General features: G+C 36.7%; 1 protein-coding gene across 6 annotated transcripts in view; it reads left to right on the top strand.

Annotated features, from left to right (window-relative positions):
* The first annotated feature begins 6,002 nt into the window (after nt 1-6,002).
* The window catches only part of LOC121416792, a 37,899-nt gene continuing 22,715 nt past the window's right edge, over nt 6,003-21,186 (top strand). For 5 of the 6 annotated variants that reach the window (XM_041610278.1, XM_041610274.1, XM_041610276.1 and 2 more), the window contains exons 1-3: nt 18,202-18,363; nt 19,266-19,552; nt 20,826-20,901. In XM_041610278.1, the coding sequence (XP_041466212.1) occupies nt 18,332-18,363; nt 19,266-19,552; nt 20,826-20,901 (395 nt within the window). In that variant the 5' untranslated portion in view covers nt 18,202-18,331. Of the gene's footprint in view, nt 6,121-18,201; nt 18,364-19,265; nt 19,553-20,825; nt 20,902-21,186 lie in introns of those variants that run through there. The other variant, XM_041610273.1, reaches the window with a different exon arrangement.

Raw genomic sequence — 21,186 nt, 5'->3', positions numbered from 1 at the left:
AAAAATAAGCTCTATTCATAGGCGGATCCAGGGAGGGCCCCCCCCCCTTTGGCGGAGCAAAAAAAAAGGGGGAAAAAGAAAAAAACAAGAAAAGGAAGAAGGTGAAATAAAAGGAGGGAGACGAGTGAAAAAAGGGTCAGGGGAAGACTTAGATAATGATTATAAAATATATTTTATGTCACTATATTAAATTTTTCGCTTGCGCTTGCATAGCCTGTTCGATGAGAACCATATTTTGCTAAACAGGCTGATATGTAGCTTAAAGTATCACGTTTTGAAATCGATATACAAAGCATATTTCAGCTCGGACATTATTCATTATTTTGTTTGATTCACAAACTGATTTTTCTTCTTCTTTTCCTTATTAATTTTCTTCTTCATATTTCAGCTCGGACATTATTCATTATTTTTTTTATTTACAAACTGATTTTTTAAGTGCTCTGTTTAATGTCCGTTTTATGGTGTGAATATAACCTGCAGCTTGTGCTATGCGCTCGCATTATTTGATTTGCCAAATTATGTAACAAACCACTTAACCTCCCCCCCCCCCCTTTGAGAGTTTACCAAAAAATCCGTCTCACGATATGCGCTCGCATTGTTGTTAAAAATATACCAACTCACAAATCCTATTCATGATTACAAAAGTGCATAAAATCAGTTTTCAGGCCTCAGTGTCAACACATTTCACTCACTCATTAGCCTTATTACATTATAATAAAATTTTCATTAATTCTTAATGACTAAATTGTCCCTTTTCAGAAATGAATATCGACAGTATAAAAAAAAGGTCTTGAAGCTCGTCAGGGGGGGGGGGGGGCAAAAAAGGTCTTTCAAGCTCGTCAGGGGGGCAGTAAAGTTCTTCAACCGTGTCAGGGGGGCAAAAAAGGTCTTTCAAGCTCGTCGGGGGAGGGGACAGGTATACGTCCTTTGCATGGGTTGTGGCTCGTAGGTACGCTAGTGTTCAAGAGGTACTAAAATTGTCTAGTTTCAGATCAGGGGAGCCTTTTTATGAAAGGACTTGTCGGACGTTTTATCCGACAAGTCCTATTTTATCCGACAGTTACTATAGTAACAGTGCCTCTCAGCCAATCAGAATCAAGGAAAGATCTCAGATCTGACAACTTGTCAGACAAAAATGTTGATGAAACGGTCACCTGATCGCGCTTTGCGCTCGCATAATTTATGTAAGAAGTAACCAAATTACCCATCCTTTTTCATGATTTACAAAACATGATTAGAGCGTCCAATTTTTAGGTCTGAAATCTCAATTTTTTTTTCCGTTCGCGCTCGCATCAATTGTTTGATTTTATACCTATACCGTTAATGATTACAAAAGGTGTTCAGAATGTCATTTTTTAGCTCAGAATGTCACCAGAAATTCAGCTCGCGCTTCGCGCTCGCACTATTTAATAGTTGAAATATGTATCGTTTTAATGGCTAATTGCAAAACCTCCTTAACAGGTCCCTTTTCGATCAAGCAAGAAACCATATCAACAATTTCTTCTCGCGCTTCACGTTCGCAGTAATTATCTAGTTACATACGCATCTTGTTCAAGTTCACAAACATTGCCCAGAATAATCAATTTTCTGGTTAAAATATAAACATGAAATTCCAAAAAAAAATCTGTTTGCGCTTCGCGCTCACACTATTTAAATAAGGCTTATAAGATAATTACACTTTTTATGTTGCTTTATAAGAATAAAGCATAGAAATGACTGTTAGGACATCGGCGTTTGCCCCCCCCCCCCCTTATTTCTCACGACCAAGAAAAAAAGAGAAAAGGAAAGGGATAAGGGTGAAATATAGGACTATTATTTTCGAAAAATGTTATGTAGAAATGTATGAAAAACTATGATTTTTGTAACAAAAATGTTGAAATTTTTGCTCGCTCGCTTCGCTCGCTTGCACCTTATTAATTTTTACGTGATATGCTGTATTTAGCCTCATTTTTGGCTTATTATTCCACTGGGACAACCCCTTCAAAGAAACAAACAAAAATCAACTTGCTGATCGGGGAAAATATGGGTAAAAATATCGCCCCCTCCCCGTCCCTATTGGCGGAAGCTGGATCCGCCCCTGCTTCCATATGTGCTTCTCGTTGTTACTCTGCAGTAACATTATACGATTAATATTGTGAAATTGACAGTAATTCACGATATTGAATGCAACTTATTTTCGTTTCATTATTTTTGGTTTTCCTTCCTTAATCTTTTCTTTGTTTTCTCTCTTTCATTCTTCTCTGATCTATCAACTCTACTGTATCCTTTCTTTGTGAAGCATCCATTTTTATCTCATCTTCTTACACTTTGTGTATTTCTTCCTGTTTCTTCATCCTATTAATTCATTCAAACCATCTCACTTTCCCACCTCTCCAACACACGGTTCATAACATTCTCTCAATCTCCCAGCCTCTGTCATTTCTCTTTTTCTTTCTTTCTTGCTCTCTTTCTTAATGTTACTCTCCCAAACCTTACTTTTTAAGTTCTACTTGTCTTAACTCTTATTAAACTGTGGTACACCTCGTAATGAGCAAGATGGTTATAGGATTCATCAATAAAAAGCCCAGGGGGGGGGCATTTAAAATGGACGAGTCGATACCATGCGCGACCAAAAAACACGTAAAAAGGGATTTTTTTTCAAGATTGGGCACGTTACGTACATTACGTAATAAGAGTGTAAAACACTAAAATACTGGAAAAATGGTATACATTTTTACAAGCAAAGCTACCTGTTTACGGTCCAATTTCCGAGGGTATAAATACACTCACTGAAATGGTATATACAGGATGTTTTTAATGTAAAACTGTATAAGTACATGGGGTCCGATTTGAGCGAGGTATGTCAGAAGGGCGGTACTGATATGTATAAAAAGGTAAAGCCAATTGCCGACGTCCATGACAGAACAATTAAAATATTGTACTTTTTTAGGGGGTCAAATTAAAGGGGTGGTCTTGGCTGGAAATATTTATACCTCAATAAATAGAGTAAAATTCACAAAGCAAAGTGATGAAAACTTGATCAAAATCGGATGACAAATAACAAAGTTATTGAATTTTAAAGATTTCCATTAGTCCGGTGAAACAGTTTTGGGCATGTCTTCATGAATATTCATTAGGTGGGCTGATGATGTCATATTCCCACTTGTTCTTTTGTACTTTATTATATGAAATTAGGTTTATTTATTTGTTTATGGCAAGAACTAGAACAATTGAATTGACAACTGATAAGTGCATTAGTTATTAATATCCACAACTTATTTGATCATAATTGAGACACATCATTTACACATGTGAAGAGCTCACTTGCAAAAGGAGTTAGGTCTAGTTTTCATCAAATTGGATTATGTCTGAATTATATAGATTTTTAGTATCTCTATAGGATGATACCAAAGAAAAGTTGAAATTCCCATTAAAAAGTGAACTAAAATGGCAAAGAAAGATCCTTTTTTCAAAAGGGGTTAGGTCCACACAAATTTCTTTTTAAAGAATAGCTTAAAAATATTAAGACAGGTAGATTTCTTTTATACTCAATTTTATGTTCTCATAGTAGGGTATCATGAAAATTCAGTTTTCGCCTAAGAATATTGCAATATGGGAGAACTAAAAATAATGCTCTTCATAGAATGGACCTAATCCCTTTTGCAACCAAACTCTTAACTCATTTTTCAAAATGGGGTTAGGTCCATTTTCCATAAATTTTATTTCTTTCTTTCTCTAAACCTCTAAATTTTTAGTCGCTCTGATGATACCCCCAAAAAAGTTTGAAATTCAAACAAAAACGAGAATGAAAGTTGCAAAGAAAGATCACTTTTTTAATCAAAAGAGATTGGATTCATTTCAGTTTGCTTGCAAAAGGGCAAGGTCCACAATGATAATTTGAAAAAAAATATATATAGGAAAAAATTGAAGACAGGTAGATTTCTTTATACCTAGTTCCATGTTCAAATGAAAGGGTAGTGCATCATTGTACATCAATATTGCATTCTCGGAATGGTCCAAAGTGGACCTAACCCCTTTTGCAACTAAAACTCTTCATGTATGAAAAAATGAAACAGATTCCATGTAATAAAATAAGACAGTGGGGATATGACATCATCAGCCATCCTCATGAATATTCATGGCGGTGTGCATATAAATGTTTTCACAAAGATATTGATAAAATCTAAAATTCAATAATTTTGTTATCTGATTTTGGTGAAATTTTCAGCCCTAACCATACCCGTAAAAGAATGCTTGTCAAGGGTACCGTTTATTTTTATTATTATTTTTTTAATACTTGTTATAGGGGTAGGGTTTCACACGCCAATACTTGTTTAGGGGTGCATTTTCAGAACATGGAATATATATGTTTAGGGTGCTTCAACCCAATGTTCACGCATGGTATCCACTGGTGAATGGAAGTGCCCCCCTCCCCCCGGATAAAAAAGTTAACTGACTTATAACATGCCCGAAAAAATGGGATTTTTTTTTTTTTTTTTTTAACAAGTGCACACCTAGTTAGCAATAATGCATATAGCATTTCCATTTATTTGAAAGCAGGATAAAAGAGCGTTGCAGATTAAATGCCTTGCTCATGGTCATAGGTGCCACGGCCGGGGATCGAACCCCTGACTTTTCCATGTATAGCCAGGCGCCTTAGACCACTCGGCCACGGCACCTCGGATTTGATCTTCCATAGATTTTAAATAGCGCCATCTGTATGGCGATTAGGAAACAGTTTTTTTCGGGGATTCCCCGTGACGCAGCGCAGCTAGTGACGACATCGCTCTTCGCCATTTTGGTAATTGGCCGCGTACTCTACAAACTCTTCTTCCTCATCTATTCCGAACTCTGACAGTTCACTGGTGGTCATTGTTATCATCATCATGGAGACATCCAAATGCTGAGATGTTGATCAAGTGTTCAGAATCAGTCGTTAACTTAAACAACAAGATCTACTGGCATGACTGACTGGATACCAGCTAATCGAGTTCTGAATCTGAATTGGACTCACTCACACATTGTACGAGGTTAGTATATGTACTAACCTCGTACAATAGATACTAACCTCGTACAATAGACCGTGTTTGACCCTGGATTTCAAAGTAGTCGGCAAACATCGCTTCATTGCTGAAGTAATATTTGCCGAAACTCCTTCTCGCTACGCACCGGGGCTCTTGCCGGTAAGTAGCAATAGATTAAAGAAATATGAAAATAATAATAAAATAATAATCATTAAAAAAAAACAAATTTCGCTTACCTCGGCCTCGAAAGTGACTTCGCTTGTCTCTTCCACGGAAATACAAGGAAGCCCGTTGGTGGCGCTAATAATTTCACAAACTTGATTCAGCTCCTCGGTAATTTTATAACTGTATCTAAATTCTTTGAATGCGCAATCCTTATGATTAATTTACTAATTATGGGCACCAATGAATGAAATACCTTCAAAAACATAATTAAAGATTATTATTGGTGATGATAACACTTATTTGCAATGAATTTAAAAAGATGACTAATAAAAAAAAATGAAAATAATATACATGCCTGGAAAGAAACCAGCAGTACAGGATTTAACGAACGTCAATAATACGTATACGGTATCCCAAAGTCTATACAATGAAAAGATTGGACACTTCACGGACTTCGCGTAATGCCTTGCGTCGATTTGCGTGTAGAAGTAGTGTAGGTGCCTAGTCTTTCCCTTGTCGTGTCTTTGATATGAATATAAATCGCGCGCCCTCTTTAGGCGAAAATTGATATCCGCGCTGAGCAGTTTTCATCTCCGTAAAATCTTCACTAAAGATCAAGAAAATATACATGTTTTTTAAAAGAAACTTCAAGGAGAAGTCACAGAAGGATCTAAATGATTCGGTAAGTGTCATAGCAGAATGTGATATATAAAATTTTAAGTAATATTTTATGTGGGCAAAAGCCCAGAAAAGTTTAACTGTGTCGTGTGTGTCGCGTTGCATTCGACTGATATTCCTTCGCACGCGAGATGCTTTGAACCCATGGGTGAATTGGACTCGGAGTCGTCGACGGTCAAGTTCATCACGAATCACGTCAGGCATGTCAGGTTGTTGGCCAACGACTGGGCCTGGAAAGAATGATCAGATAATACTGCAGCTGCAGGTCATGCAGGTGAGATGATCGACATGTTCTTTTTTCCATTAATTGCTTTGTAGTAATTGCCAACCTTTGTTTTGTAGCCTTAGTTAGGGGGTCTTCCCACGAGGCTGAGGCCTGGGCCGGGTCAACATCACTCATGGTTTCAAATCGTCTCGTGTGTGAAGTGTTCATATGCACCTGGTGCACGTGAATCTTTCACACCCTTTTTACGAAAATAACTATGACTTTACATCATAGCTAAGATTTCTACTTGTTCTATAACACTTACCGAACCATATGGATCGTTCGTTGAATTCTCTTTGCTGTTTTTTTTAATAAAATAAGAGCATTTTTCGTGATCTTCACGTAGATAACTTCTGCTCAGTGTGGATATCAATTTTTGCCTAAAGAGGGCGCGCGATATTATTCACCAAGCCGGTAGGCACTTAAGAACCAAGTTTGAAAGGATACTCGTAAAATTATGTCACTCTCGCCGATGAATATTCATTAGATCGTGGCCGTGCGTGTTCAATACACACTGAGTGCATGCATGCAGAGAGTTTGTATTGAACACGCACGACCACGATCTAATGAATATTCATCGCGACAGTGACGTAATTTTACGAGGGTCCTTTCAAACTTGGTTCTTAAGTGCCTACCGTACCTTTGTTTACGGTCTTGCAAGCTAGCTGCATTCTAGGCGATCAGCATTATTTTCTTGCTCGTTCAATCCACTTTCAGCATCATCTTGTCAAAAGATGGCGTACTTTACCAATAAGTATATACATGAGATGCAACCTGTTGATTTTAGGTACAATTTCCTATTATGCGCTGACGACTTGAATTGAGAATGTTCGATACGAAAAATTGCTTTTCGCTTGTTGTTTGCGTACTTTCCACCGCAGTATTAAGGACGGATCGAACGGAGTATCCTGGTTGAGACTCGGAGGTAAGCGATAAAAACACTTTTATAAACAATTTCCAATTCATTTTTAAGACAAATTTAATTATTAAAATAATAATACGATAGTGGATAAATACTGAAACGTTTGGCGTTTTTCATTCCCTCACATTCGTGTGATGAATGAAAACGTCAAAGTCCACTATGAAACCACAAGCGTTGTGCGAGGTTATTATTACTAACCTCGCATGTTGTGTGAGTGGGTCAACATGGTCAACGGCCACAATCCCACATGACCAATTTTTTCTCAAAATCGTATTTCTCAGGAGTAACGTAAAGTAACACTGATAGAAGCGCTGCTCCAAAAATTTGGATTGTTCCAGAAAAAAAGGATATCCTCATAAACCAGGACAAATCATGTCTTGAGAAACTGAGATTGTCCGTGTATAGAGCCTTAGAGGGACAGTTTTTGTCTCACCTGCGAAGCAGAGTGAGACTATAGGCGCCGCTTTTCCGACGGCGGCGGCGTCAGCATCAAATCTTAACCTGAGGTTAAGTTTTTGAAATGACGTCATAACTTAGAAAGTATATGGACCTAGTTAATAAAACTTGGCCATAAGGTTAATCAAGTATTACTGAACATCCTATTAGAGTTTCATGTCACATGACCAAGGTCAAAGGTCATTTAGGGTCAATGAACTTAGAACATGTTGGGTTTCTTTGTTGAATAACCATCATATCTCTGTAAGTTTATTGGTCTAGTTCATAAAAAGTGGACATAAGAGTAACCATGTATCACTGAACATCTTGTGCGTGTAGGGTCGTTTACAGCTCACGAAATAAACTTCCTACACGGAGGGAAACTATAACGTTCTAACGCACACGAACTTGAAAGTCACCACGACGCTTAAATAATCACCACGAAGACCTTGTCTTAAAGTTCCAACCAATAAAGCCTTGTTGCATTTATTCAATGGATAAAGATCGACGAGCAATACCAAATGTCGAAGTGTCACTTTATTCCTAACATAAACTTGCGTGTGAACACGACTTGAACGTAATGTGTGAACACTGCTTGAGCTTATATGACTTAGGTGTAGGTGTGTGTGTACCACCTTGTGCGTGTGAGTGTGGCACTGTGTGTGTGTGTGGTTAGCTGAAACAAATAAACATAAACATAAATTAATAAGTAAATTGTATAAGTTAAATTAAATTGTCTTACATACATGAATACTGTATGTATGATATTATACTTGTTTAACTTCATAGTAAACACCAAATGTAATATAAACCAAAGTAAATTATTTGTGGACTTATCTTTCAAATGTGAATTGGGCTCTAAATAGTGATTAGATGCGTTAATGATGCACTGATCATAACTTGTTATTCATGATCTATTCTATAAATTAGACAAAGAGATTAAACATCAACCATAAACATTAACTAAATACATGTATACTTCACACATGAATTATTCCTTTAACTTTTCCGTAGTACAACAGCTAATAAGAACTTCTAAACTTTCATTTCTGTCTCTAAATGACATTCCTATAAACCCCATTCACACTGACTTGAATCAGTGAGAATTAAGTTTGTGTAGGAACAGATCCTCAAACAGTGGTTTTCTCTGAAACTCTGCTCTGGAGTCTGATTCATCACCAGCCAGAGAGTGGCCTGCATCCCCTCACACACACTGGTATTGGTGTATTGCATGCATTGAATGCACAGTGTAGGGCTTCCCTTTGTGAGGAGATGCGAGCACTGTCCAGAGTATGATGATGAGTCATAAACTCCTTCTCGCTCTAAACTTACTTTCACTTCTTTCCCTAACTTGACTATATACACAATATGTGATATATAAAATGATGCTACTAATGAATACATAATCTATAACTGAAACAACTTATCCCAGATAATATACAAGGATTGAATGAATCTTAAACTAAAATGAATCTATCATACATATAATAGAACATACATTAAATGTAAATTATATCTTGCTGGGTGTGCCCATTATGCTGCACACATAATTATCTCGCATCACAGAAACATATATATACTCCATGAGAGAGTTGGTAGAATTACTGACCAACTTGCAATATGTATCTTCTAAGTGAAATCTTGCAATTAATACATTAATATCTAATTACAACATTATGCAATATAATAAATGAGAATAATTAAACTCACCAACTGTTATATACCCCAAAATGATGAATTTCTTGTCAACTTGCTGTGAGCTTCTTCAATAGCAACTGCATCCAACTTTCCTTTTCTAAGCAATGAGCTCTTTGTGCAAGAATGATGCCCACTCCTTGGGCTTGACCACAGATATGCAAATTAGGGGTTACACTCCTAACATGCCTAATAGGGGTGTTACTCATATATTCTTAAAGGTAAATTTTGGGAACTAATTTTGACTGGTAGCCGCCGTAACAGTGCGAGTTAGAGTAGAATTCAAAGTCAGCACTGCTGCTATATTGAACCATGTGATGCAGGTGAGACGGCCAGAGGCATTCCACTTGTTTCACTTTAGAATACCCCCTTGGCCCTGAGGACATAGATCTACATACATGATCTAGATCATACAGATGGCAATTACGGTATTCAGAATCTTGTTATGAATCCTGATATGTTTTTTTTGACTAGCGCACTCAATTGATGTCGGCACTTGACAGATGAATGTACTTTCATAGATTTCTTGTGTTGAGAAATCTTTAAAAACTGAGACAGCCCCTGTAAACTGGGACGATCCCAATTTTCTGATCAGATCCTACTGGTCTCAGCTAATAGTTCTTCTCACTACTGAACTTTCTGAAGTTACCGGTAGGGCTGTAGACTGTGAATCGCCAGCGTGCTGCTTTCATGTGGGTCAGAGTGCTGCTCTGAAACTTTCTACAGATATTTTGTTCTTTAAATTAGAGTAGGATCCAATAAATTCCAAGCTCTGGTTGTTCTTAGAATTTTTTTCTTCTAATTTTCTAATAACATACATGTAGGCAATAGTGTGTTGAATAAGTTGCTGGCTTACTACATGTATGAAGAATTTTTAAGTTAAAAGTTCATTAGTTTTAATGACAAATCCAGATCAAAACATTCAAATTGTTTTTAAATCTTTTTCATATCAACAATGTTTGTAAAACTGTTGCAAGAAATATCGGTGTCATCAAGAAACTTAAAAAGGTTCTTCCAGCACAGGCGCTATCCATGTTGTATTGTGCATTAATTTTACCCAGGGACCTGAGGGTGCTGCGTGTATTATTTTCCAGAGGCAGCACTTCCGCGAAATCAGGTTCCCCCTGTATTTTTTTTAATATGTTGTAATAATGTACATAATTATCACATCCAAAACTTGCAAATCATTTACATAGTCTTTCACATATTTCAATAACATTACGAAAATTTCCCGTTTGATTCTCGACCTCACTTCGGACTGCAAACTGCGGTTTCATACCCCGATTTGTGTTTGGAATATCTCAAACAACTTTTCCAACCCCGATAAACCCATCTTGGCCAGGTAATCCCCTTGTCTCGATTTCACCATCACGGGCCAGCTAAATGAGCGTGAGCCAAGGACGAAATGATAAACAACAGCTGTGCTATTACGTAAGACTTGTCTGCCTGTAGAAGGATCTTCGGAATGAAATTATTGTATTCGATATTAATCACGTTTTCAAAGGCATATTACATTCAGACATCCAATACTAGTCCATTTTCAATTTCGAACGAAGAAAATCGACCTTGAAATAAGGAAAGTAAGCGAATAAAAATTACGATATGCTTAGCATGCAAGGACCGCGATGCATGCATAGTTTCTGTCCGTCCAGCAAGAAAATGGGTTCACTCGCGCAATGATACAGTCTTAACGTTCGAAAAATAGAAGTAATGGCATACCAACATACAAAGTATAATAATCATGCTGCTGATATGCACAAAAATATGAAATCATTTTTTTTACCCCAAAGTCTTATTCATAATTTAAATACAAACTATGCCTGTAACTATTTTTTTAATCGCAAACGTATTATCTATGTATAGGCCTACACCTCAACTTTGAGAAAAGGACATTTATAGGCCTCACTACAGATATGATTGGCAAATGCACGTTCTTTAGAGGTGTAGAAAGGGGTGGATGAAGAAAAATAAGTCTAGAAAGAAAAAAATTAGACAGCCAGACAGAGAGAAAGAAGGAAAGAAAGAAAGGAAGGAAGAAAGAAAGAAAGAAAGGAAGGAAGAGAGAGAAAGAAAGAAAGAAAGAAAGGAAGAAAAACTTTCTATCAACGCGTGTATACATGGAACTCCATGCGCTCGCCGGAACACATTGCAATCCATCGTGTGTGGCCCCCTGCTGTGACCGTAGATGCTGGGGTGAATTATCTTCGGACCGAGGTCAAGAAACAGGTGTTTCTATACTTAAATTTCATGCTTGAGGGCAATAGGATTTGTATTACTGGGAGAAGAGATTTGATGATAAGGAAAAATGGGGTATACAGCTCTCAAACGCGAGATTTTCGTCATGAACTTCGCTCCTATTACGCGACTCAATCAAGCTCGGCACTCGGATACAGACGTGGTCGCTTGCGATACGTATAACCATAGTTTACACACTACTCGATAGCAGGGAGGAACACATGGGTGTGGCTGGACTTCAAACTTTCAGGTTTTATGTCGAATCAAGTGTGCGCGCGCCCGACCGCCCGTGTTTTGTATAAAATAGTTACAAGTCAGACAATTGAAATCAAATTTGGCCCATTTGGGGGTGCTGCATGTGTTATTTGGAAAGCTAGTGGTAGGTATGATAAATGACAGAAATGTAATGAAAATAAACGACGTTTTGTAGACCCCCCTTCAGAATTTTCCGACACAGTACTTAAAATAGTGTTTAAATTCATCCTTTTTTAGATCGGAATATCAAATATTTTCTACTCGCGCTTCGCGCTCGCATTGTTGATTGTTATAATAAAAAAAATATATTTAGAATGCCCAGATGCTAGGTCTATCTCTAACACGCGCACGCATGTTTATTCAGATACGCAGCTTGTTTAGGAGGTACTCCGGGCTGAAAATATTTAATCAAAGACATTTTATAAAAATAAATAAATTTTATGAAAATCTGATAACAAATAGTTCAGTTATTTAATTCTAAATTTCAGCAATATTTTATGAAAATGGCGATATGCATGTCGTCATGAATATTTAATAGGTGAGTTGACATGGACGGTAATCAGTCCCCAAAGGTAGGGGAGACCAGGGCCCGGAAAATTTGACAAGCCAAAAAAAAATTTTATCACCCTAAACGTTAGGTCATTGTAACCCTAACAAAATTAAGGTCATTTAGTCAAAAATACATGTATTATTTTGATTGTCAAGTGATGTATTTTTCTCCATAATGAAAGGCCAAAAAATAGGAGGGGGACATATGATATTGTGCCCCCTTGTCCGCTCTGGGATTTCCGCCCATGTGGGTTAAAGATGCTACATTCCCACTATCTTGTATGGAATCAAATTGTTTCATTTTTTTCAAACAAGTGTAAATGATATGTCTCCTTTATAATGAAATAAGTTGCAAATGTTTTTGGTTCTTCAAGGGAAAATATTGAATAAACCTAATTCTATATAATGAAATACAAAAGAACAAGTGGGGATATGACATCATCAGTTTGCTCATTGAATATTAATGAAGACATGCTTAAAACTCACCGGAATAATGCTGATCTTTAAAATGCTATAACTTTGATTTCTTTGTCAGATTTTGATCAAATCTTTATTCTTATGTTCGTCTGATTTTTTTTTATCTGTTCAAACCATATTACATTTAGAGCGGAGTATCAGATCAGAATATCAGAAAATTTCTGCTCGCGCATTGCGCTCACATTATTATTATAAAAATATATCAAATTACCCATCACATTCTTGATTAACAAGACATGAATAGAATGTCCCGTTTATAGGTCTGAAATCTCAATTTTGTTTCCCCTCGCATCAATCGTATAATTGTATACCCATCCTGTTCATGATTAGAAAAGTGCTTAAGATGTCCCATTTATAGGTCTGAAATCTCATTTTTATTTATGCTCACGCTTCACGCTTGCATCCATTGTATAGTTATATACTACCAATCCTCTTCATAATTAGAAAAGTGCTTAGAATCTCTCGGTTTTTTGGTGGGGTTTGAAATCTCAATTTTGTTTCTGCTTGCGCTTCGCGCTCGCATCAAATGTATATACCTATCCAAAGCATAATTACAAAAAGTGCCTAGATTGTCCAGTATTTAAGTCGGAATTGGAATCACACACACACACACATATTTATATATATATATACATGTATATATATATATATATATATATGTGTGTGTGTGTTTGGGGGGGTGTTTGTGTGTGTGGTGCCCTTAGATGGGTGTGTGTGTGTGTAATTATGGAAAACTCAATTGTGCCCCCTCCCCCCACCTTTGAGGAGAGCTTTCAGCACCCCCACTGAAAAAATCGTTCCCAGGTCCCTGATTTTACCATATCTTTAATAATTATCAGATTCTTGCATGGGGAAATGCCTCTCAAACGAGACTCAACAGAGTATTTCTACTTCCGAAAAAAGTAATAGGATAATATGTAATGTGCCCTTTAGATATATGGATTGTTTCGTCAAAACGTATCCTTAATGGGTTCTAGGACAGTTACCCCCTGGACAATCACCCCCCCGGACAACTACCCCCCAGACAATTACCCCCCGAGGACAATTACCCCCCGAGGACAATTACCCCCCGGACAACTACCCCCGGACAACTACCCCCGAGGACAACTACCCCCCGAGGACGACTACCCCCCCCCCCCGGACAATTACCCCCGGACAACTACCCCTGGGGCCTGTTGCAGAAAGAGTTGCGTTTAAACGCAAGTCAAAAAATCAAACGCAAGTCCCAAATGCGCGCTGTTGATTGGTTGAAAATCAAGTTGCGCATGATTTTTAGAGTTGCAATCGATTGCAACTCTTTCTGCAACGGGCCCCCGGACAATTACCCCCCGGACAACTACCCCCCAGGCAACTACCCCCCGGACAACTACCCCCGGACAATTACCCCCCGGACAACTACCCCCCGGACAACTACCCCCGGGATAATTACCACCCGAGGACAATTACCCCCCGATGACAATAATCCATCCCCCTCCTCCTCTCCAGCATCGATGTTAGAATCAAGCGGGACCTATTGTAAGTCTTGGCCAGTGGCACAGGTTTTCGAAATATTTTGTACTTCGTCTTATCTTAATAACGTTCTCTTTCCTTTTCTCTCTCTTTCTCTCTATTTACTCTCTCATTTTGTTTCTTTTTCCTTTTTTACTTCAGTGCTTGCGCCTCCAAACCTCCCATTCAGTTGCGCACATATGCATTAGATAATAAAGCATCCCTCATAATACCTTTTATTTTTAAGTTTTCATGAAACAATCGAACATTCATGAAAGGACACGGTTACACATAATAATCACAAATGCTAAACATCTCTGATTCAAACTGATCTTATTTTTTTTATTGATGTTGGGTTTACTTTCATGAAAAAAAATCAGGAAAATAGATAAAATATTAAAAAGACACCTTCATAGGTAGAAATAATGAAAGTCGATATTGCAACCATGAACACTAACAATGACAAGTATAAAACTGCTATTTAAAACAATTCAAAAAACAAGAAGCTAAGAATTATGAAACAATTGGTGCACATTCCAGATTAAAACGTGACTTTATTAACGTAATATAATCAGTTTAACAACTTTAAAGTAAAGATAATAGACGCAAAGGATCACCATGTAGCTTTACCATTAAGGGTGAAAGTAATTAGAAGGAAACTAAGTACTAAATTGCAAACGTTATGACATAATCAAATACAGTGGTTTACATACAAATGAACAATCATGACAGTGTTAAGCATATACAATTTGTTTATAGTATCGAACACTTATTAACAAAAAATACAGCTCTTATCAATTTGAAGAATAAAGGATTATCTTAATTTCCCCGAACAACTACTCTCATGAATGGGTTAACAAAGAAACTATATTTAAAAAAAAATACAAACACCAAACATACAACAAGCTAGACAGATTCAACTGCGTCCATTGCATCTGTGACTTTTGACCAACGTCGTCCAGATTTTGAATTGTGTAAACAATGGTTCAATATGATAGGCAATATAATATGATACGAGGTCAGCATAAATAGGTTTTCGTATGATATCTGCAATTATTGATCTTTGAACTAATGTACTTCGATCTCTCATTTATTTAAGGTGACGTATACCATCCTTAACATTTAAGTTTACGTTACAAATTATTCTTGACGCTTGAAATTTACCCTATAAGAGTAGACGATTGTGAGGAAGTTCAAGAAATATGATAAAGAAATCAGAATCTCGAATTACATGTATAAGCTACTTGACCTGGGCATTTTGGCGTTAGACTTGTGTACGTAAAATACATTCAGACATTCTTCTTTTTGCGAATAGGCCTATATAATTTCGCAAAATATCACTTTAAAATTTTGTTCTAAACTTGATATATAACAAATAAGCAGAACTTCAAGAAAATTTCAAGGAAATTTCACAATCGGACACTGCGTCCCTGAAGGCTGACCATGTACTTTATATATTTCATCAGCTTGTCTTTCTATTTGAATAGGATCTGTTGTATATTACTTCAACCTAGCAAGGTGTCTATCTATATGAATGTATAAAAGAATATGTATCTGTTTTTTAGATATTTATGTTAAAATGTAAATTGGAAATAAAACTCATAAAAAAAAAACATTGTGAATAGAAAATACTTCGACACTACATCGAATTAATTAAGTGAAGGACAAATTGAGTATCACTATTAAGAAAGTTTTAAATTATTTTGATCGTTCATGGAAAAATGTATTTAGAGATAGATAAGTGTTCCGCCATGGTATAGTAAAATGAGAATGAAAGCTTTAGAACAAGATAGCTTGTGTGAAAACAGAAAAAATCAAAGAAACAGATCAACGAAAGTTTGATAAAAATCGGACAAATAATGAGAAAGTTATGAGCATTTGAATATTGCGATCACTAATGCTATAGAGATTCTCAAATTGGCAATGCGACAAAGATGCGTGAAGTCACTTGTAAACAACTCTCCCCATTACTTTCGTTTTTGTTCACTTAAAATGCCTCTTTTATCACATCTATCAGTAGATCATGTGTTCTTTCTATAGGAGGACATGTAATACAGATTTTATAAAATGCATCATGGATAATAAGTTTGTATCACCACAAGAGAAAGCAAAAAGAGACATTTTGAGGGTATTTGATAGTCCATCAAAGGGAAAGCTGTTCACATGTGGCATCACACATCCTTGTCGCATTGCCAGTGGGATGATCTATATAGCATTAGTGATTGCAATATTCAAAATTTCAAATGCTCAGAACTTACTCATTATTTTCCATTTTTTCTCAAATTTTCTTTGTTCTTCTCCGATTTTTCTATTTCGACACAAGCCTACTTATTAAGATTTGCAGATGAAGCCGACTTTTTACGGCTTCTGTCAGCTGTGATCGTTTGATTCGAAGATACTCGAGAATAAAATAATTGTCCTGGGGGGGTAATTGTCCTTGGGGATAGTTGTCCTCGGGGGGTAGTTGTCCTCGGGGGGTAATTGTCCGGGGGTAATTGTCCTCGAGGGGTAGTTGTCCTGGGGGTAATTGTCCGGGGGGGTAATTGTCCAGGGGGTAGTTGTCCGGGGGGGGGTAATTGTCCGGGGGTAGTTGTCCGGGGGGTTGTTGTCCAGGGGGTAATTGTCCGGGGGTAGTTGTTCCCGGGGGTAGTTGTCCGGGGGTAGTTGTCCTCGGGGGGTAATTGTCCAGGGGGTAGTTGTCCGGGGGGGTAGTTGTCCGGGGGGTAGTTGTCCGGGGGGTAGTTGTCCGGGGGGTTGTTGTCCAGGGGGTAATTGTCCGGGGGGTAGTTGTCCGGGGGGGTAATTGTTCTCGGGGGGTAATTGTCCAGGGGGTAGTTGTCCTGATACGTCCTTAATGTCATTGATTTTGACCGTTTACAGTTATTCCAAATTCATTTATCAGCTAGATAGAAATAGTGTACCTTGTGTCCTACAAAAGAAATTTATGAGAAATGATGCCTTGCATTCATATAATACTAGACACTCATAATGACTATCACTTAGTAATTTTTTAATTAAATTTTCTTAATTTCTTATGTTTAAATCCTTGGACCCCGTGGAAGAACAGTACTGTCTATGGGCAGAGCTGAACCGGGTGTCCTTCCGATTTCACATGTCTATTTGTTATTGTTGTTTGTTTGTATATATCTATTCTTACTTGATATTTTTTTTTATATATATCTTGCTTTTATATGTTCCTTTGTACACTTATGTTTTTATTGTGAATTTCGGTAAATAAATAAATACAAAAATACAAATACAAATTTCAAGCAAAACTATATTTTTCACAGGACCCAAATTCTGGAATTCTCTGAACAGAATAATAAAAAAGGCATCTACCTTGAATGGATTTAAATTACTCATTAAAAATTCTTCTGAATTCTTAATGATTTAAAGGTCAAGTCCACCTCAGAAAAATGTTGATAATTTGAATCTATAGAGAAAAATCAGACAAGCACAATGCTGAAAATTTCATCAAAATCGGATGTAAAATAAGGAAGTTATGACATTTCAAAGTTTCGCTTATTTTCAACAAAATAGTTATATGAACGAGCCAGTTACATCCAAATGAGAGAGTCTATGATGTCACTCACTATTTCTTTTGTTTTTTATTGTTTGAATTATACAATATTTCAATTTCTACGAATTTGGCAATTAGGACCTCCTTGCCTGAAGCACAAAATGTTAAAATAATGGAATTCCACGTGTTTAGGGAGGAATGAAACTTCATTTACATGACAATGACGAGAAAATCAAACTATTTCATATTTAATATAAGAAAATGCATAAGAAATAGTGAGTGAGTGATGTCATCAACTCTCTCATTTGGATGTAACTGGCTCATTCATATAACTATTTTGTTGAAAATAAGCGAAACTTTAAAATGCCATAACTTTCTTATTTTACATCCGATTTTGATGAAATTTTCAGTGTTATGCTTGTTGAATTTTTCTCTTTTTATTCAAATCAAGTTTTTGTTGGGGTGGACTTGTCATTTAAGGAAATATCTACAGTAGTGTTGATTAAAGTTAGTATGTAATTCGTGTTAGCAAAAATGTGTCTGTAGGTGTACTGCTCGGTCTTGTGTAATATACATAACAGCACAAGTATTTTAATACACTCTCCTCTTATTTCTTCCAGAATTTGTGTGGGTAGACCTATTGAATGAGAATGGAAATGGAAAAGAATAATAGAAGGTAAGGATGAGTTGAGGTAAAAAGAACGCAGAGAGCTAGAGCGTAAGAAGAAGGCACATCACCATATTCTTACACTATAATGTAATATTATAATAATACACATTAATTCCAACTGCATGGATCCAGATTTAACTTACCAGATCGACAGTGGTCAGGGACCGACCAAACTCTGGACCTACTTTCAAATCAAAACCCCAAAAGATTCAAATTGAAGAGAAAAAAATGAAAACTCCTACTGAATCCCCAAATGAATCCCAAACTGGGAACAATTTTCACCAGAGACAATGTCATGGAACCTTATGAACATCAACGTTTCCATGTGGAACCGGCATTGGAAACTATGCTATATTCTGGCAAAGGAAATTACAGTTTAATTATCATAATCTTAGAAAATACATTATTTCTCTTACTTGGGGCGTCATGGCCCAGCGTGGATTAGTCTCCAGACTTTGAAACAGAGGGTCGTGGGTTCAAATCCCAGCCGTGGCATAATTTCCTTCAGCAAGGAATTCATCCACAGTGTGCTGCACTCGACCCAGGTAAGGTAAATGGATACATTAAGAATTAATTCCTCAAAAAGCTGTGTGCACCTGAATAGGTAGCTTAGCTCAGCTGGGTAATAATGATATTGGCCGCTGGGAGAACAGTTTTCGGAACTGAAGTGACTACCATGGGTAAATATACTGTTATTATTATTATGTTGTTGTAAATGCCAGTAATTGTTTTTATTGTTGACTATATTTACATGAATGTACTACTCTGTTGACAAACATGGGGTGTGGATTTAATGGGCTGTTTTTTGTCTCATCGACTAGAGGTGAAAGCGAGACTAGAAAGGGATACGAATGGCGTCTGCGTGTTGTCTGTCTGTCATTCGTCTCTTGCAATATATTTTTATTCAGTTCTGTCACCGAAGAAGAATTTTTGAGATTGGCCCAGCTCATCCCACCGAGGTACTATTCAGATTTAGGGATACATTTGGGAATCTCATCTGCTGAACTTGATCATATCATTGTCCAACATTCATCAGATTACAAGGATGCATTGATGACAATGTTCACACGGTGGAGAGATGAACAACGTCCAGATGAAGATATCAGAGCTCTTCTTGCAGAAGGATTAGAAAAGAGTGACTTAGGGGGATTGTCCAAAGAACTTCTAGCTGGGAATCTAATCCAGAAAACAACAGGTAAGATAATGATAATATCTAATAGACAACATGAATATACATTGGTTAATTACATTTGTTCATGTCTTTAGTTTTAAAAATGAAAAATATTTTAATTATCAGGGATCAGTATGATAATTGGTTTGCTTGCAAAATGTGCATAACATGCCTTCTTGAATGAAGGACATTCATAAAGATTTCTAATACTATTACAATTGGTCATTTTCAAACGTGAGTGACACAGCAATCAGAGAGGGTTAAGGGCTCATATCTTTAAACTTAAAGGTTATGAATCAATCATGACTACTATATTTTATACAATGTAGGACTGGCATGGGCCACTACCAGTTTGATTTGAATTATACAGTTTAGTAGATATGATAAAAAATGGTGTGTGAGTGACATGACAAATTTTGGACATGGGTTTCTGACCATTATCACTTATGATTGGATTCATGCCCAAGTAGTTGTCCAGGAGTACTGTGAGTACCCATACATGTATGTAAATAGTGTGCCTATGTAACACATATAGTCAAAATCAATCAAACCTCTATGGAAAATGGTACCCTCCTATATCAAAACGTGAGTGGCACATGACAAGTGCAAAAAGACAACATTTATCTCAACTACATGTATGAAAGTATTTTTGGCATGATGTTCAAGAGTAAAATACCATCAACCAAAAAAACAAGATTAATTTCATAACAACTGTCCTCTTCAAAGTTGATAATGTGTCATCCTGAATTCTTGCTTTATGGTCATATTTGCCTCTCAACTCACATTCTCTATACCATACTGCATCATTGTCACACTCGGGCTTCTACCACTCTCCTCTTTGAAGGAGGAGGAGGCACTTGAAAGACGTGTTATGTGATCTTGATATTGATTGACATCAACTTCAACATTCTTTTTGTGGCTTGTTGTCATTTATAACTTTCTCCCTTTCTGGGTATGACAGTTTAAAGGTTTGTAAAGGTTTGTAACTCAACATCCACAATTGATGAAATATTTTTTTCTTGTAAGAAAGGGGTATTCTCCATAGTCACATAATCTGGCATGGTCTGGTAGCCAATGATGTCATGTATAACATGTCAAAATTTTAATGTAAATAATTATGCATTTTTTACCCAAGGTGTGCCTCTCCTCCATTTTGAAAGTGAGGACCTTTTTTCTTGTTTTTTGCTTGTCCAATATCCATCCGGAAAGTGTATTGCAATGTAAAATCCTGGCCCAGTCCCTTTTTTGATATATTGCCATCTTTATGTCTTATATTTCTTTCTTTTAAATGCTAAAGATGTCAGACAAACAACTGCAACAACTTCAAGAGCATCAACTTCAACAGGAGCAGTAGACATGTCAGCATTACCACAGTATGTAAACAAATCAATACAAATTATTGGGGATGTGACCAGATTGCTTGTATCTTTGAAGATCTCTCTGTCTTTACTCTGTTAGAATATAATGGGTTAAGAAAATATAAACCTATATTGATCATTGGATATCATACTCTTGAATATTAAGATAAAGAAATTAGGGTTTTATGTATTTTTTGATAGAAAAAAATCAGTGTTTTTCTCTGGAAAAGGTCATTTACTATAAAACAATCAAAGACACACTCTATAAGTATTATAGAATATAAGTTTTCAGATGTGCTG

The sequence above is a fragment of the Lytechinus variegatus genome, chromosome 6 (genome assembly GCF_018143015.1).
Source record: "Lytechinus variegatus isolate NC3 chromosome 6, Lvar_3.0, whole genome shotgun sequence".
Classification (NCBI taxonomy): domain Eukaryota; kingdom Metazoa; phylum Echinodermata; class Echinoidea; order Temnopleuroida; family Toxopneustidae; genus Lytechinus; species Lytechinus variegatus.
Note: the sequence above shows the minus strand (reverse complement) of the source record. Positions and strands in the feature narration are given on the sequence as shown.